Here is a 17,147-nt window from a genome sequence, read left to right on the forward strand (position 1 = left end):
TCAAACTCACATGAGACTCCCTAATCCAAGCTTTGATACCAAGTAGTCATACAAGACTACAGATTTGAAAAGAAGATGAAAAAAATTAGAAGAGAAGTGAAGAGAAGAGAAGAGAGATGGAGAAGAACTCGTGGAAGGGTTTTAGAAGAGAGTGGTTGGTGTGTGTTTAAAACAGCTGCCCCACTCCTTAATTTATATACATAGTCTCCTAATTGTAAAAGAACCTTAATGTTTATATGGCAATAAAAGATAAGTTTAAAATAAAACTAATCCTAGATAAGATAGAATAAAACTAATCCTACTAGGAAAGATGACCCTAATCAATTTAAATCTAAGTACATCTCAGGGTTCCACACGAATACAATTAATGTGGGGTCCACAGTTTCCTACAAAATGTTAACAAGTGTCACTTAATACTATTATACAAATTACATTCATACTTTCTAAAACATAAACAACTCCTTGTTAAACTACAATTTAAAATTGAAGTAAACAACAATAACGTATGAAATGTTAAATGAATATATACATACATACGTATGTTTAAACATATGTATTATATATTATATACATTAATAAATATATTATTAGCAATTCAGTTTAATATGGTTTATGGTTTTGTCTGGTTTCTAAAATTTAGAAAACCAAACCAAGCCAATCTGTTTTAAGGCCAAACCAGACCAAACCACCAATTACAGTTTGGTTCTGTGCGGTTTGACAGTCTAGACCATATATCAGCATCCTAGGTATCATGAAAGTTAGGCGGGAAGTAGCATTGCTACTCTACATATTTGCAATGTTGACACGAACTTATAATACTTTCTCTTGTACTTTGCATAGTGCTGGTAGTGTTCACTGGGGAATATGTCGATTCTAGTAAAATTTCATGTTGCTATAGAAATTGAAATATGTCATGGAAATATTAGGAAATTTAGGCTCAGTTTGGAAAGAATACAAGTACAAATATGTACAGTACAAATACATACAGAATACAAGGTTTTGCACTCTACATATTTGTATTTGTACTCTTTCCAAACTGAGCCTTAGGGACATTTTAAACCATGGTTTCATCATGACCGCACATTCAAGGTGTCAAGAAGGCCAAGATTCTTTGGAGCTCTATTTCTTTTGCTATTTGTTAGGGTATTTAGAGAGAAACAAATAGAATGTTGTTTTTTATGAAAATTGTAAAAATATTTAGAGAATATACATTGTCATTGGCAACTAGATAGTGGGTTGGCCTCTAGTACTTGTAGAATTTTTGGGTGTGGCTAGATCTTCATTTGGTTCTAATTTCTATGATACTGTTGAATTGTGTTGATCATGTTTTAACGTTAATATTTCTAAAAGCTTTGTATTTTCTTCTCTTTGTATCTTTTCTGTACTTTTGAGCTTCCCTCTCACCACCCTTCTTGACTTGTATTCTCTATTTTAATGAAATTTGTCTTTGATTACAGAAAGAAGAAAGTGACCCAATTAATAAAACAGGTAGAAATTATGAAATTACCATTGAAACCCGAAAAAGGAACCTTAAGATATCTTTTACATGAATGAGTTTTTTTTTAATCTACTGATTGCATTGACTAACTTGTTTTTGCATTGCCCTAGGGGCGGTTGAGATATATGGCCCCACTGCCCCACTTCTGGTTTTTGCCAAATTTTCTCTTGTGAGCCTCCTGTGAGATAGGGATTAGGCGATAAGCCTTTTTCAGGTCCTTTCTTCCTTGCTTCTAAATCTGTTGACTTATTTTTAGGTTCTAAAAAGGCTCAAACTGATCTAACCAATCACATGTTGTTGGATGGCTGTAGAGAAGAGCCGTGACTCTGCCTCATTGGAATTTGCCTCTTCCTAAAGGCCCACAACATACCGAAAGAAATAAAAGGCAGGATCCATTCTACCTAGATAATACACTTTCCAATTGTGCTACCATCAAAATTCAATTTGAGATATTGAGAGAACTTAAGTTTTTACTTCCTTTCTATTTGGGTTGCAATGAGTTTCAATAGTTCAAGCTAAGTATCTTGTCAGAATGTTCAAGCTAATGCCATGAAACTCATGCAAAAAACCCCACAAGATCGGAGAAGAAATTATCCTCTCCTTCAAGATGTAATAGGATAAAGATTTGTTCCCAAATGGATAAATTTTGTATTATTTTCTTCATCTCATTTTATCCTTGTGAGTCTAATTTTATTTCCATGATTCCATGCCATTCAGATTTGTTGTTATCGACCTTTCAGCTGGCCCTTGCACATATGGAAAGATAGAAACTGAAGAAGGAGGTGTCAGTTATAGAACTCTCCCTCGGTTATGGAATTTAATCTTCCCAAGAGGTCCAGGTGGTTCCAGTTCTCGCTCTACACAGGATATTTTTATGGGACATCTTGCAGCTCTAATATCAACTACTATTGAGCATGTAATAGCTCCAGATGTTAGGTATTTTAAATTTTATTGACATACAAAATGACAGCATCTGTTATTTAACTCATTTCATGAATTTCTTCCATTTAAATTTTACTTCGCGGTAAAACCAGACAGTAAATTGTTACATAATCTCTTGCTAAAGTAAAACGGAATTTGAACCCTTGGGATATGGTGTTGAAAATTGTTATGACAAAGCTGGAGAAGTTATGCAAAGGAACTCTTGCCACTGTATTTTCTTTTGGTTTTAGTCAATGAAGTTCCCTTTTTCCTATCTGAACAGTACTTTTATCATCCATTGTATATTTAATCAACAGTGCATATAGTTTGGTTGCATATCTTTTTTGCCTTTGATGCTTCATCTTCTGCCTGTAAGAGATTTTTCTTTTAAACACCTGTCTTCTAACTGTTTGTTAAAAGTATATAAACTATTGTACATTAGCACTAAGAAGGCAGAGAAGAGACAATTGTATGTAAATTTGTACTGAAACCCTATCCACCTCAAGCTTGACTGCTTGAGTTGATTCATAAATTTTGTGTGCTTCAGATATGCCAAGTTTTCCATATATATATATTTTTCTTTCTCAGTTGATTCATAATTTTGGAGAGAAGGTAAAGCATTGTATTAATTCTTAAAAAAGCATGTAGAATGCCCTGCAAGGATCAAGCTTGCCATATATATATTTTTTTCTTTCTCAGTTCGCAACAAGTTTTAACCACAAATTCCTCTTTTTTATGTTCATCAATAAAAAGATCTTAAAATAAATGTTTTTTTATTAGTAACTTGTAGAAATTTTATTGTTGGAAATGTACAGAGTCAAAATGCAAGATGTAGACTCTCTGGTAAACACAAGGTCTACAGGTCTGTTGAGTTAGCCCACAGCTGCTCCCCTACTACCATGATAAGCCCCTTTTACATCGGAAAATTTTGGTTAATTTCAGTGGTTTCCTCCCTTCTACAACATTTTAAAATGGTATCTCAAAAGGTGGAGAATGGGGAGCTAAAATCTTCTGATGCTGACTCTTAAGTGTCATGAGATCTCATTCTTTCAAGAGAAGCATGGATTGATATGAGATAAATTACAGAGCTATAAAAAATGTATAGATGAATTAATCATATAGGCAAAATTTTCTGATGATTAAGTCATCTATACATTTTTTATAGCTCTGTAATTTTGTATGGAAGAATGTACAGATGAATTAATCATCATTTGGGCAAGGACTCATTAGGAGCTTAAAAAAACTAATTGCATTCCTCCCAATTCTCTAAAAATATATGGAAATTTTTAATGTGAAACAGGGTGTCAAAACCCCTAAATATTTAAACAAATTACAGACACATGCAGAAAGGTAGACTTAATCCTGCTGTTGTATATGGAAACTTTTAATGTGAAATTGGGTGTCAAAATCCCTAAATATTTAAACAAATATTGGGATAGCATCTTGATGTGGTGGAGAGAAATGTATGCTGCTTTACCTTATCTTTTTCAAAAAATGTAGAGTTAATCTTTAACATGGTCTTGCGATGAGAACCTTTAATGCATGTTCTTTGCATAAGGCGCCTCAAGGTGTGAAGCATGCTCTTACTAGGCATGATCATCTGGGCATTTTCCTTAATCATTGCTTAAATTTCAAACACCTACAAAGTTGTTGCAGAATAAGTACTTAAGTTTTTCAGTTGAATTAGTGTTAGGGTTCCACTGAACAAATGCCCCTTGATGTCATGTAATCTTAACCTTTGGATAGTGCAGCCTAAATAATTTCTTGGCAACAGAGTTACAGTAAATAAGTTGGATGTTAACAATATCCATTCTTTATTGCACATCTGTGTTATTTATTTATTTATTTGTTTGTTTGTTTTATGTCTTGGTCCTTGATAAGTGTTGCTTTCAAGGACATTCTGCTATAGATTTCTTACAGCCTTCTTAATCTATTTCCTTCTTCTGTACTTATAAATTAGCTATTCCTTCACTGGCATTTTTGAGATGCTATATGATTATTTTATAGTTTATATTGTTAATAGCATGGCTGGTGAATTCGTTGATCATCTTTATGATCTTTTAACTTCTGTTTGTAAATGGTATCTTGAAGGATATGATGGTGTTAACTTTTATAGCTCCCATAAGATATTTTCACTTTCCTGTGCTTCAAATTGGATACTTACCTTCTATAGCATTTATTCAAATGCTTTTCTTCTTTGACCTCAGGTTTGAAACTGTTGACTTGACAACAAGATTGCTCATACCCATTATTGTCCTTCAAAATCATAACCGATACAACATACTGGAAAAAGGCCATAACTACAGTATAGATATTCAAGCAATTGAGGCAGAGGTAGGCTGTTTCCTCATGAAAAACTCTCTGAACCTACATGCTCTTCTAATTCCTTTTTTTACTCATTTTTTTGGTAATGCAGAGGGATGATATATGGACATTCTTAAATGGGGGGGAGGGTGCTGACTGATTAGTTTGACAAGTCTCTTGCGTGATGCTGTGCTCCATAATTTCTTTCTTATTTCCCCCTTTTACCATGGTGTTACTTTCAATTTATTCTTCTGCATTCTGTATATAGAGAGTGCCTTTACTGTGGGATCTGCTTTACACATTCCCTGTAAATATATTTACTTGCCTGGTGGGAATGACAAAAATGATTTGGAAAAGAAAACTGATACTTAGGTTAGTGGTTTCTTCTCCACAGAATTTGTCTTTAATAAGCTAATCTCCAAGGACCAGAGTCTTTAACTGCAGTCCATCCTATGGCATTCTTAGGGTCCCCCTCAACAACAAGAGTGTTGACTTGGATAGAAACTGCAATCCTCAGGCCAGTCAATAGCACTCTAATTTCAGCCTCTGAGGCATCAGCCATCCCAGTTGGCCCACTGAAGGCCCAAAAACACTACCATCAGCTTTGAGGAATACACCCCTTATGTCAAACAAGCAGTTTGTACCAGAGAAGAGAAGACAGAATTCTGGGGTGAAAACTGAATGAATTGATCCCACCCCAAGAGCCATAATATATTTCTATATCTATCTATCTCTCTATTTCTCTATCTATCTATCTTTCTATCTATCTATATCTATCTATCTATCTATCTATCTATCTATCTATATAAATGAAATAAGGACTGGAGTTTTCATGGAGACCATTGGAGTTTTCAGCTTTTCTTGCCTGGTTCTTGGAGGTCATTGGAGATTTGCCTGGTGGGCAGGAAGAGTCAGAGAAATAGGTCGGTTTGTATTCTTGGGTTGAAATCAGTGATTGAAAGTGGTGCTCAGACTTTTCTGGGTAGGTTTCACTTTCCTTTTCAGGCTGACAGCTATTATGAGTGTTTTTGAATCCTCTGGAGAGAGCAGTTATCAGTTTCAGGTTTTCTCCAGGGCTGATTCTAGGGTTTCAGCAAGAAAGTGATCAGATATGGGCATAACCTTCCTTTTTCATCTTATTTCTCTTCTCTCTAGAGTCCAGGAGAAGCCTGTGAACTGTTTCTATTGTGGAGATTCAGAACAGCTCCTGACAACTGATTTGTGAGAAAGGGGGAGTAATATTGTGCAGTTTTCACTATCCTGTGTTTTCTTTGGGGTATATTCAGCATGGAAACTACTGGGAATGGCTCTAAATCCTATGGAGAAGGTTCTGTGGGGACTGGAAGTGTTGTTGACAACAACTCCTTTCAGATTACATCTGTCAAATTTGATGGAATAAATTATTTAGAGTGGGCTCAAATGGCCATGATGGCCGTTGGAGGAAGAGTAAAGTTGGTATATGTGACAAGAGACATAAAAAAGCCACCAAAGGAGGATCCATAGCATGCCAAGTGGGTTCAAGAAAATTATCTTGTCATGACTTGGTTATGCAACTCTATACAGCCCCATGTTAGCAAGAACTATCTTTGGGCAAAAACAGCTAAAGAAAATTGGGATAATATGAAAGAAATCTACTCTTAGCCCCTTAATGATGCTAGAGCATATGAGCTGAAAAGTGAGGTGAACAACCTTAAGTAGGGGCAGAAACCTTTATCTGTTTACTTCTGCACTCTAAAATCATTATGGCATGAGATAAATCACTTGGAAACAATCAAATGGGAGAGCCAAAAGGATGCAACAACATACAGGAAGCTAGTTGAGACAAATAGGGTGTTTGAGTTCCTTGCTGGATTAAATTCAGATTATGATATCGTGAGACAACTTCTTACTAGAGATAGTATCACCCTATCTCAAGCTTACTCCATAGTATACGGTGAGGAGAATAGACAACAACTTCAGATTCATTTGTCCCTTCTCTTCCAACTAATACATTGGGGGTTGAGGGTTTTATTAGTCTGGCTTGACAAATGACTAAGATTTTATATTATTTTTGGTTTTATTGGCTAATCAAGGTTACAGATTGTGACACCAGTCAGCTACACAGAACTGCGTACCTAGAAAGGAGAAATTGGAAAAAGATGAAGGGCCTTGTATAAGAGAAGGCTCGAAGCTTGAGATTTATATGGACACGATAAACTGTTAGGTACATGCGAGATGAGTTGGACTCTCTTTGTCAATGGATATGGAAAGGACAAGAAGCGAATGTTTTATCCTATGAAGGGGAAGACCTTTCAATTGTGTAGGAAAGTCCCCTGCCTCCCATCCGGCATTCTAATTGCCGCAAATATATGATTCTATTATTATTTTTCTTTTTTGGGTTTCTTTTTATTTGAAACTTGGAGATCAAATCTACTTATCGTAGTTGTGGTTGTATGAACAACCTTTTTATCAACTACTTTTCTTAATACACATGGGAACGGAGAAAAATAACCACCTTTTGAAATTGTATGCAGGAGAAAGAGAAGGAAGAGACAACACATTAACGCAATGTCTTTTGGTAGGTAGAGTGTGGGTAGAGACTAGAGAGTAGTGGGTAGGGACCAAAGGTAGGGGTGCCTAATGGTCACACAAGCTGTTATTAATGCAAAGATATACTTGGAAGAAACCCAATTTCCGACCCATGGAAACAAGATTACGCTTCAGAACTGGTTTAAAAGGGCACAATTGCTCAAATCTATTAGTTGTGGTTAAGGAAAAAGGATTTGATTTAAAGGGGAAAATTAAAGGGACAAAAAATTTGGTAGTTGGTTCTGATTTAAGCGAATGGTTAATAAGAAAATTAGATGGCACTCAAGGGGCATTTGTGTCTTTTCACATTCCACTTAATGGGTGGTTAACGATAGGTACTAAATTGGCACATTTTGAAAGTTTGGGGACCAAGTGGCACTAGGCCCAAAGTATAGGGTACTAATCGGGAATTTTCCCTAAAGTATAATGCCAATGGTGTAGTCGCAAAATACAAGGCTAGACTAGTTGCTAAGGGATACACAACTTATGGTATTGATTACTTGGAAACTTTTGATCCAATTGCCAAAATGAACACCATCAGAGTTTTGTTGTCTCTTACTGCTAACTTCTCATGGCCATTGTTTCAGATGGATGTTAAGGATGTTTTTCTAAATGGTGACTTGTAGGAGGTGTATATGGAGTTACCTCCTTGTTTTTATGATGTAGATATTGGTAAAAAAGCCTATAGGTTGAAGACTGCTTTGTATGGTTTGAAACAATCTCCAAGAGCATGGTTTGATAGATTTAGACTTGCTTTAGAAAGATTCTTCTATGTGTAAGTCCAGTTTGATCACACTCTTTTCATTGAGAAGAAAGACTCTACTTTGAATCTCCTAGTTGTGTATGTTGATGACATTGTGGTGACAAAGAGTGATATTGATGAAGTTAATTTCCTTAAATAGTTGCTTAATCAAGAGTTTGAAGTGAAAAATCTGGGTGAGTTGAGATACTTATTGGGGATTGAAGTGGAAAGATCCAAGCATGGCATTTTTATTTCCTAGAGAAAACATGTTCTTGAACTCCTAGAAGAAACTAGAAAATTGGGGGCTAAACCTACTAACACACCTATTGAGCAAAATCATAAGAGAAATGCAGAAGATGGTGAACCTCTTGAAGATAAAGTTATGTATCAACGACTTCTGGGAAAGCTTTTCTATCTTTTCCTAACTCACCCTGATATTTCTTATGCTATTAGTGTTGTTAGTTAGTATATGCATTCTCCAAAGACCACACCTTCCTGCTGTTGAAAGTATTCTAGCCTACTTGAAGAGGTGTCTAGTCTGAGGTATACTTTTTAAAAATAATGACATATGAAGATTGAAATATACACTGATGGAGATTGGGTAGGATGTAAGGATGATTGTACATGACTAAATCAGGGAAATGGAAAACAATTCTTGTAAACTATGATTTTACTTGCAGAAGATATTTGACAAGAAATTGGTAAGAAATATCACTCAAAGCATATCTGTCACATCTTCTTTCTTCTTCTTGTATGCTTCATAACAGTAAGTTCTCTTTACTCCTTGGATGATATTTTGTATGTTTTGGATGTTTATTCATACACACCGCTTAGCAGATTGCTGGATCTAAGAAAGTGGGTGACCCTATACTAATCTTAATAATATTGACCTGATGATGCTTCTAAGTTCTAAAAAATCTACTTTACCACTCCAAGATAGGGAGGGAGGGAGAGAGGTTACTTTAACTTGCAATTGTCAGATTGGTCAATATATTGCAGCCATGACATTGATTTGGAGACCAAGAAATTTTAAGCTCTGGTCATTGGTATTCTTGTGGAGATACCGGTTGTTTCATTTCCTTTTTTAAGTATATGTTTTACACTATTACCTTGCATGACATTAAGGACCGAGAATTTCTGATAGGTGAATTAATAAAACAATTTTGAGAGGGTAGGATACTAGAGGCTTTGCATCGGTATACTTGCAACAAGTACTCTTGTTGAATATTTATCTTATTAATTTGTATTCATCAAATTTTTGAGAACATATGTTTTCCTCATAAAAGGAAATTTAATAATTTTGTACGGTGGGATTGTTTTATCTTTCTCCATATCTTGTCTTTTTCAGGTGAAGAAGATGGTCCATGCTGGGCAGGAAGTAGTAATTATTGGAGGTTCACATGCATTACATCACCATGAAAAACTGGCAATTGCTGTTTCAAAAGCAATGCGAGGTCATTCTCTGCAAGAGACAAAGAAGGATGGTCGTTTTCATGTTCATACCAAGACATATTTGGATGGTGCTATTCTTAAAGAAGTATGTGCTTATTCTATATACTCTGTTGCTTTCATTTGCTAAACTGTGACTATTGTGGATGTGTCAAATGTTTATTGCTGTTGCATTATGCATTATTTGACCGAAAAATCTACAATTTGCAAGGTTTTCAAAACTGAGCCTACAAATAAGGCATCCCCAGTAGGAGAAATTGCTTTGTGCTATTGTAAAATCTCAGTCTGACAAACATGAGAATGCAGATTCATGTTTGAGAGTGGTCATTAGAATGGGATTTTTCTAAATGTTTGAAGGGTCTGCATGAGATATGAGACTTATGAGTCAACTTTTCATATCTCATGTATTCTTGAGGATACTTATACATAACATTTTCCTTTCTCATCTTATTTGACACATGAAAAACTAATATACACAATTGTGAACCAAACTGAGAACAAGAGAGAGAGCAGATTTGGGGGTGTCAAGAATAGTCGACCCCCACCCCAAAGAGCCCCCTTTATATTAAAAGATATGTACAGTTACAAGAATGCCCTTATAGGGATGAAAGATAAAAAGAACAAATAAAATAATAAGAATACTGTACAACAAGGGCTATACTAATAATGTACATTAAGATATATCTTCACACTCCCCCCAAACTGATGTGTTGCCCATAAGAACGAGGTGTCGACTCTTAGTCATGGCCTTGGTGAAGATGTCGGCAATCTACATGTGAGCGGCTACATGAGGAAGAGATATATAGCCAGCAATGAAAAGGTCTCTAATAAAGTGATAGTCCACCTTGATATGTTTAGTCATCTAAGGAAGACAGGATTAGATGCAATCTTGATAGCACTTGTGTTGTCGGAATATAGAGGGATAGGAGTAGGAAGTTGTACCGAGATCCATGAAGAGGGACTTCAACCAAACAAACTCACTACAAGTAGAAGACATGTCTCTATACTTAGGTTTGGTAGAAGACTTAGACATAGTTTGCTGTTTCTTACACTTTCAGGAGATGAGAGAGTCACCCCTAAAGACGCACCACCCAGTAGTGGATCGACGAGTGTCAAGACAACCAGCCCAATTTGCATCAACATAAACTCTCAATTGTATGGGTGATGAGGAAGAGAAAAACAATCCCTGAGAAGTTGTCTCTAACATAATAGATGATGTGGCGAACAACAGTCATATGAGGTTGACGAGGGGCATAAACAAATTGACTAACGACCTAAACAGCATGTGAAATATCAGTTGGAGTCATAGTGAGATAGATCAGAGAGCCAACAAGCTGACGATACAAAGTAGCATAAGGAAGAACTAGGCCTTCAGATTTAGATAACTTGACATTCAGTTCTAGAGGGGTATCAACGTGTTTCTCATCATTTATTCCAACTAGTTTGATGAGATCATAGGCATATTTTTACTGACAAATGAAATACCCTCGACTACTACGATGGACTTCCAAACCCAAGAAATAAGAGGGTCCAAGTCCTTCATGTGAAAGGAGTTATGTGAAAGGAGTTATGAAGTAAGGACTTCAACTCACAAATGCCATCATAATCATCCTCAGTTAAAAGCATGTCATCAACATACAATAGTAGAACAGTAATACCCTGGGGCCTTTTCTTAACAAAGAGAGAGTAATCAGAGGAACTCTGGCTATACCCAGCTACAACATCTCGAAAGCGTTCAAACCAAGCCCTAGGTGCCTACTTCAGATCATATAGGGATTTCTTTAGGCGATAGACACGTGAAGAATTACTACAATATCCATGTGGAGGCTTCATGTAGTCTGTCTCCTTCAATTGACCATGAAGAAAAGCATTCTTCACGTCTATTGGTAGATAATCCAGGAATGAACAGTAGATACGGAAAGAAGAGCCCGAATTGTGGTGATCTTAGCAACTGGGACAAAAGTTTCTTCATAATCAATCCCATATTCCTAACTGTATCCTTGGGCAACTAACCGAGCCTAGTATCGATCAAGGGAACCATCTGATTTTAGTTTGATCGTATAGACCCAATGACTTCCAACAATAGAAGCATCTAGAGGAGCAAGCACAAGGTCCCAAGTATCATTCTCATGGAGGGCTTGAATTTCGACATCCATGGCTTCTTTCCAATGAGGACTTCTAATGGCTTGCTGATAAGAACTAGGAATATCTGTGGAAGAAAGTACAACAGAAAAGGAGCTATGGCTTGAAGGAAAACCATAGTGGTCAGGAGGTCAAGAAATATGAGTAGAACGATGAAGTGGAATAGGAGAACTAACATATGAAATAGGAGTATCTTGGGTTGGGGCGAAATGTCACTTATAGGAGGTGTAGAAGGAGGATGCTCTAGACTGGGTGGAAGGAGGGTTGTAGGTGTAGGATCTGGGACACGTGGCCGCTTGCGGGTGAAGACGAGAAGGTCTCTCTCAGTAGAGGAAGTAGGAGTGTTATCTGAATCAAAGTCCTACAAACAGAGATAGAAGGATCAAACAACTTAGCAATTCTAGCAAAGAAGGAAATGTGTTAAAAAAGCACAACATTCCATGAAATCCGAATATGATGAATGGTAGGGTCATAAGACAAGAATCCTTTGTGGTCAGAACTATATCCCACAAAGGCACACGCAGTATACTGAGCAATTAATTTAGAACATTCACGAACAGGAAGATGTGCAAAACAAATACAACCAAAAGCATGAAGACTGGAGAAATCTAGGGGATGACCAAAGAGTTTTTGGAAGGGAGAAGTATTGCTAAGAACAGAAGAAGGAAGATAGTTGATCAAATACACAACTGTACTGGCTATTTCTACCCAAAATGAAGTCAGACCTTGGGATTCCTGTAGTAATGTCTGCACAACACTGAGGATATGTCCATTCTTCCGTTCAGCTACATCATTCTATTGAGGAGTGTTTGGACAACTGTGCTGAGATTGAATTCCATAACTCCTCAAGTAGGCCTGAAAGTCTTCGTCTCTATAATCTCCCCCTAAATCTGAACGGAGGATACTCACATTACACTTGAAGCGAGTTTGCACCATAGTATGGAGTAATTTAGATGTCGCAAAGACATCCGATTTGTGCCATAGAAAACAAATCCAAGTGTATCTGGTACAATCATCTATAAATAATACAAAGCATTTGTATCCCAATTGTGAAGTAATAGAAGTAGACCAAACATCATTATGTATTATCTCAAAAGGTTTAGTGGCGTGCTCAGAAGTGTGAAGAAAAGGTAAAACATGACTTTTACTCAAACAACTAGTAATGCAAGAAACATCAAAAGTATGAACAGGAGGAATTTTATTCTTAATTAGACTAGAATCAAACAGAAACTTCAATTTTTGAGAATATGGATGACCCAGTTGTCTTCTACCCGCTGATAGTGTGGGTACCTATACGGGCGGACATTTGCGGGAGGAGCTCCCGGTTGGAGAACAATCCGGTGCTCCAGCTGTCTAGTGGGGGGAAGAGCAGATGGCTCTTGGAATACGTCCCTATATTCGCTTAGGAGCTGTTGGAGTTGGTCCTATTGCTCTGGGTTTTGGGCTATGGTATCATCAGCAATCAATGTCGGCCCAAGAGGCATGGGGCTCATACTCATTAACAAGGGGGTCTCTGAATATTGACACCTTTTGAGAATGCGGTGGGGAGGTTCAACTGTGGCCGAGACAGGTATGATTCCCCTTAATAAGTAGGTGATTCAATCATGTTGGAACTGCATCGTCAAATCAGCCCAATTGCACATTACTGGGCCCAATTGTTGAAGCCGTTCAACGCCGAGGACTATATCAGCCCCTAAAAATTCAAGGGCGTGCAGAGATGACCTCCATTAAACTAAATGGAGAGAATTATGTGCCTTGGGATAAATCCGTCAAAGTCTTTCTGAAGGCAAAGAAGAAGGTAAAACATATAAGAGAGGAGAAACCCTCCACTGACTCTCACGAGTATGAAGACTGGGAGCAAGAGGATGCTTAGATCATCACATGGTTATGGAATAGTATGGAACCCGGGATTAGTGTAAATGTCATGTTTCTTGACATTGACAAAGATGTGTGTGACCATGCAAAGAAATTGTATTCGGGTCAGGACAATACAACAATAGTGTATTAGCTGTATCGGGAGTATTTTAATCTACAACAGGGCAAAGTCTTGAGTACTATGCCAGTATGAGAAACATACGTAATGAGTTGAATGTCTATCACCCTCTCACTTCTGATGTCAAGATTCAGCAACAACAAAGAGAACAACTTGATGTGACTAAATTTTTGGTGGGACTGAAATCTGAATATGAACCAGTACGGGCTCAAATACTAGGAGGATCAACTCTCCTCTCTTTAGAAGAGATATTTGCTCGACTCCGGAGGACTTCTATCGGATCTACTGAGAACTCTAATATCTCAGATAGACTTGCCTTTGCTGTGTCGAGAGGCCGTGGTGCTAGAGGTGGAGCTCGGGGAGCTGTCTGGCCGTGGTGGTAGTAGTGGTCTGGTGTATGGCCGAAGTGGCAATGGTGGGCCTATTTATAATCGTGGTGGTGGTTGTACTGGGGTAGAGATTCAGGGGGAGTCCATGGTAGAGGACATGGCTCAGGCCCGAGGAGGTGCACTCATTGTGGTATGGATGGACATACCATTAACTATTGTTATGATCTACATGGTCCACCCTCAACCTGGGCCAATCACATCGTGACTAGTGACACCAGTTCTAGATGTAGACAGGAGAATCATTCATCTGATCAGATAACTCTTACATCCGCAGATGGTCCTATGAAGGAAATGATGAGTGTTCCCCGTGATGAATATGAGAGGTTTATCCAATCACAGCAGAACACGACGACTTTCGCTTACTCAGGTATGGCTTGTTTGGCATCCACACCCAATCCCTAGATCATTGACTCTAGAGCCTCCGATCACATGACTGGAACTCCAGGTGTGTTTTCTTCCCTATCTCATTGCTCAACATCACAATCTGTCACCCTTGCTAATGGTTCCACATCCTCAATTTGTGGTGTTGGTAATGTTGACCTAGACCCTGTATCCCTCTCCTCAGTTTTGTATGTTCCTAAATTGCCTTTTAATCTTATGTCTGTTCGTAAGCTGACCAAATCGCTTAACCGCTCCATTAGTTTTTATCCCTCTATGTGTGTTTTTCAGGATCTCAAGACGGGGATGAAGATTGGTGGAGGGCATGAAGCTGGTCGACTGTATTATCTTGACGGTGGTGGAAGAACTTCAACAGTTCTCCATTCATCCCTTTCTCCTCCCCAGTGGCACTACCGATTTGGTAATCTGTCACTAAAAGTCTTGAAGTCTTTAGTTCTGTCTTTGAGTCATCTTTCTATTTTGGATTGTGAGTCGTGTCAGTTTGGGAAACACCTTCGTGTTCCCTTTAGTTCTAGGGTTTATAACTGTGTTTCGAGTCCATTTTCTTTGATTCACTCCGATGTTTGGGGTCCTTATAAAGTGATGTCATATAATGGATATAAATATTTTGTCATTTTTGTAGATAACTTTTCAAGGATGACGTGGCTCTATCTAATGAAAGAAAGAAGTGAATTGTTTACCATTTTTCAGAAATTTTATGATGAGATTCGTAATCAATTTGGTATTCACATTAAAGTTTTCCGTTCTGATATATCCTCATCATTTCAAGAATACCTGGACCAACACGGCATTATACATCAGACCTCATGTACCTACACCCCACAACAAAACGGGGTGGCTGAGAGAAAGAATCGCCATCTCTTGGAAACAGCACGATCCCTCATGCATCACATGAATGTTCCCAAACCCTTTTGGAGTGATGCGGTGCTTACCTCTTGCTTTCTGATTAATCGGATGCCCACTTTCATCATTGATGGTCATTCTCCGTTTACGATCTTGTTTCCCGCCTTGTCTCCATTCCCTCTTACGATCTTGATGGTCATACCTTTACGATCTGATTAATCGGATGCCCACTTTCACCCTTTTGGAGTGATGGGTGTGTTTGCTTCGTCCATAATTTGGGTCTCGGGAATGACAAGTTCGATGCCCATTCTCTCAAGTGCATCTTCCTTGGCTATTCTCGGACCCAGAAAGGGTATAAGTGTTACCATCCTAGTTCTCGACGGTCCTTTAAGTGTGCTGATGTCACCTTCTTTGAATATACTCCGTTCTTTTTGGGGTCCGTTGATGCTTCTTCCTCCTGATCACCTCTTCCTCTTCCACTTCCCGTTGCTGACCCTCTTCCCCTTGTTCCAGTCGTGACCAAATCCTTGTCTCCGGTGCCACCACCTGTTGAACGCCCACCTATCATGTCATGTGTATACACATCGCCCACGCGTACCAGCTACTACTCCTCCGGCTACATCTCCGTCGATAGATCCGGCTCCAGACCTGAACCCAGCATCTGAGTTTGATCTCCCCATTGCCTTGCGGAAAGGTAAACACACTTGCACCCTTCATCCTATTTCTAATTATGTTTCACTTACTCACCTTTCCACCTCCCATCGTCAGTTTGTCACCTTGTTATCATCAGTTGTTGTCCCTAAGGATGTCTAGGAAGCCCTTGCCTCTCCAGGGTGGTGCCGTGCGATGGAAGAACTTTCAGCCCTTCATCATAATCATACTTAGGACCTCATCTTTCTTCCTCCTAGGAAGCAAGCTGTTGGTTGTAAATGAGTTTATACAGTTAAGTATTTGCCTGATGGTAGTGTTGAACGCCTGAAAGCGCGATTGGTTGCAAAAGGATACTCCCAAACCTATGGTATTGACTGCATAGAGACCTTCTCACCAGTTGCTAAGATAGGGTCAGTTCGTGTTGTGATCTCTCTTGCAGCTATGTATGATTGGCCGATATATCAGCTTGATATCAAGAATGCCTTTTTGCATGGTGACTTACTCGAGGAGGTCTACATGGAGCAACCTCCAGGGTTTGTTGCTCAGGGGGAGGATGATAAGGTGTGCAGACTAAGGAAGGCTATATATGGGCTTAAACAGTCTCCTTGAGCATGGTTTGGTAGGTTTAGTGAGGTAGTAAAGAAGTTTGGTATGAAACAGTGCCAGGTTGATCATTCCGTATTTAGTCATGACTCTCTGGGAGGAAAAATACTATTGGTGGTGTATGTAGATGATGTTGTTATTACCGGGAATGATAACGTGGGTATTGACAGGCTGAAGACTTATCTATAGGATCATTTTCAGACAAAGGATCTTAGTAAATTGAAATATTTCTTGGGGATAGAGGTAGCAAGATCTAAGTATGGTATTAATTTGTGCTAGAGGAAATATGTGCTTGATTTGCTGAAAGAAACATGCTTGTTGGGTGCTAAACCAACTGAAACACCTATGAACACAAATACTGGGCTAAGCATTGATATGGGTGAAGTGTTTGAAGACCCTGGCAGATACCGACGACTTGTAGGTAAACTGAACTACCTAACCATTACTAGGCCAGACATCTCATTTGCGGTTAGTGTGGTGAGTCAGTTCATGCAAAAACCTCTGATTCCTCATTGGAATGCAGTTTTGAGAATTGTGAGGTATTTAAAAGGGGCTCCAAGTCGCGGTTTGATATACAAAAGTAGCGGTTCTATGTCTGATTGGCGGTCTACCACAGGCTATTGCACTTTTCTGGGAGGTAACCTG

General features: G+C 38.4%; 1 protein-coding gene across 1 annotated transcript in view; it reads left to right on the forward strand.

Annotated features, from left to right (window-relative positions):
• Positions 1-17,147, forward strand: part of LOC148872135 (uncharacterized) — a 79,220-nt gene that overhangs the window by 15,784 nt on the left and 46,289 nt on the right. The window contains exons 6-8 of the mRNA XM_088971651.1: positions 2,216-2,434; positions 4,627-4,753; positions 9,382-9,570. Of these exons, the coding sequence (XP_088827777.1) occupies positions 2,216-2,434; positions 4,627-4,753; positions 9,382-9,570 (535 nt within the window). The remainder of the gene's footprint in view (positions 1-2,215; positions 2,435-4,626; positions 4,754-9,381; positions 9,571-17,147) is intronic.

The sequence above is a fragment of the Nelumbo lutea genome, chromosome 2 (assembly GCF_056320005.1).
Source record: "Nelumbo lutea isolate HS-2025 chromosome 2, American lotus-T2T, whole genome shotgun sequence".
In the NCBI taxonomy this organism is placed as follows: Eukaryota; Viridiplantae; Streptophyta; class Magnoliopsida; order Proteales; family Nelumbonaceae; genus Nelumbo; species Nelumbo lutea.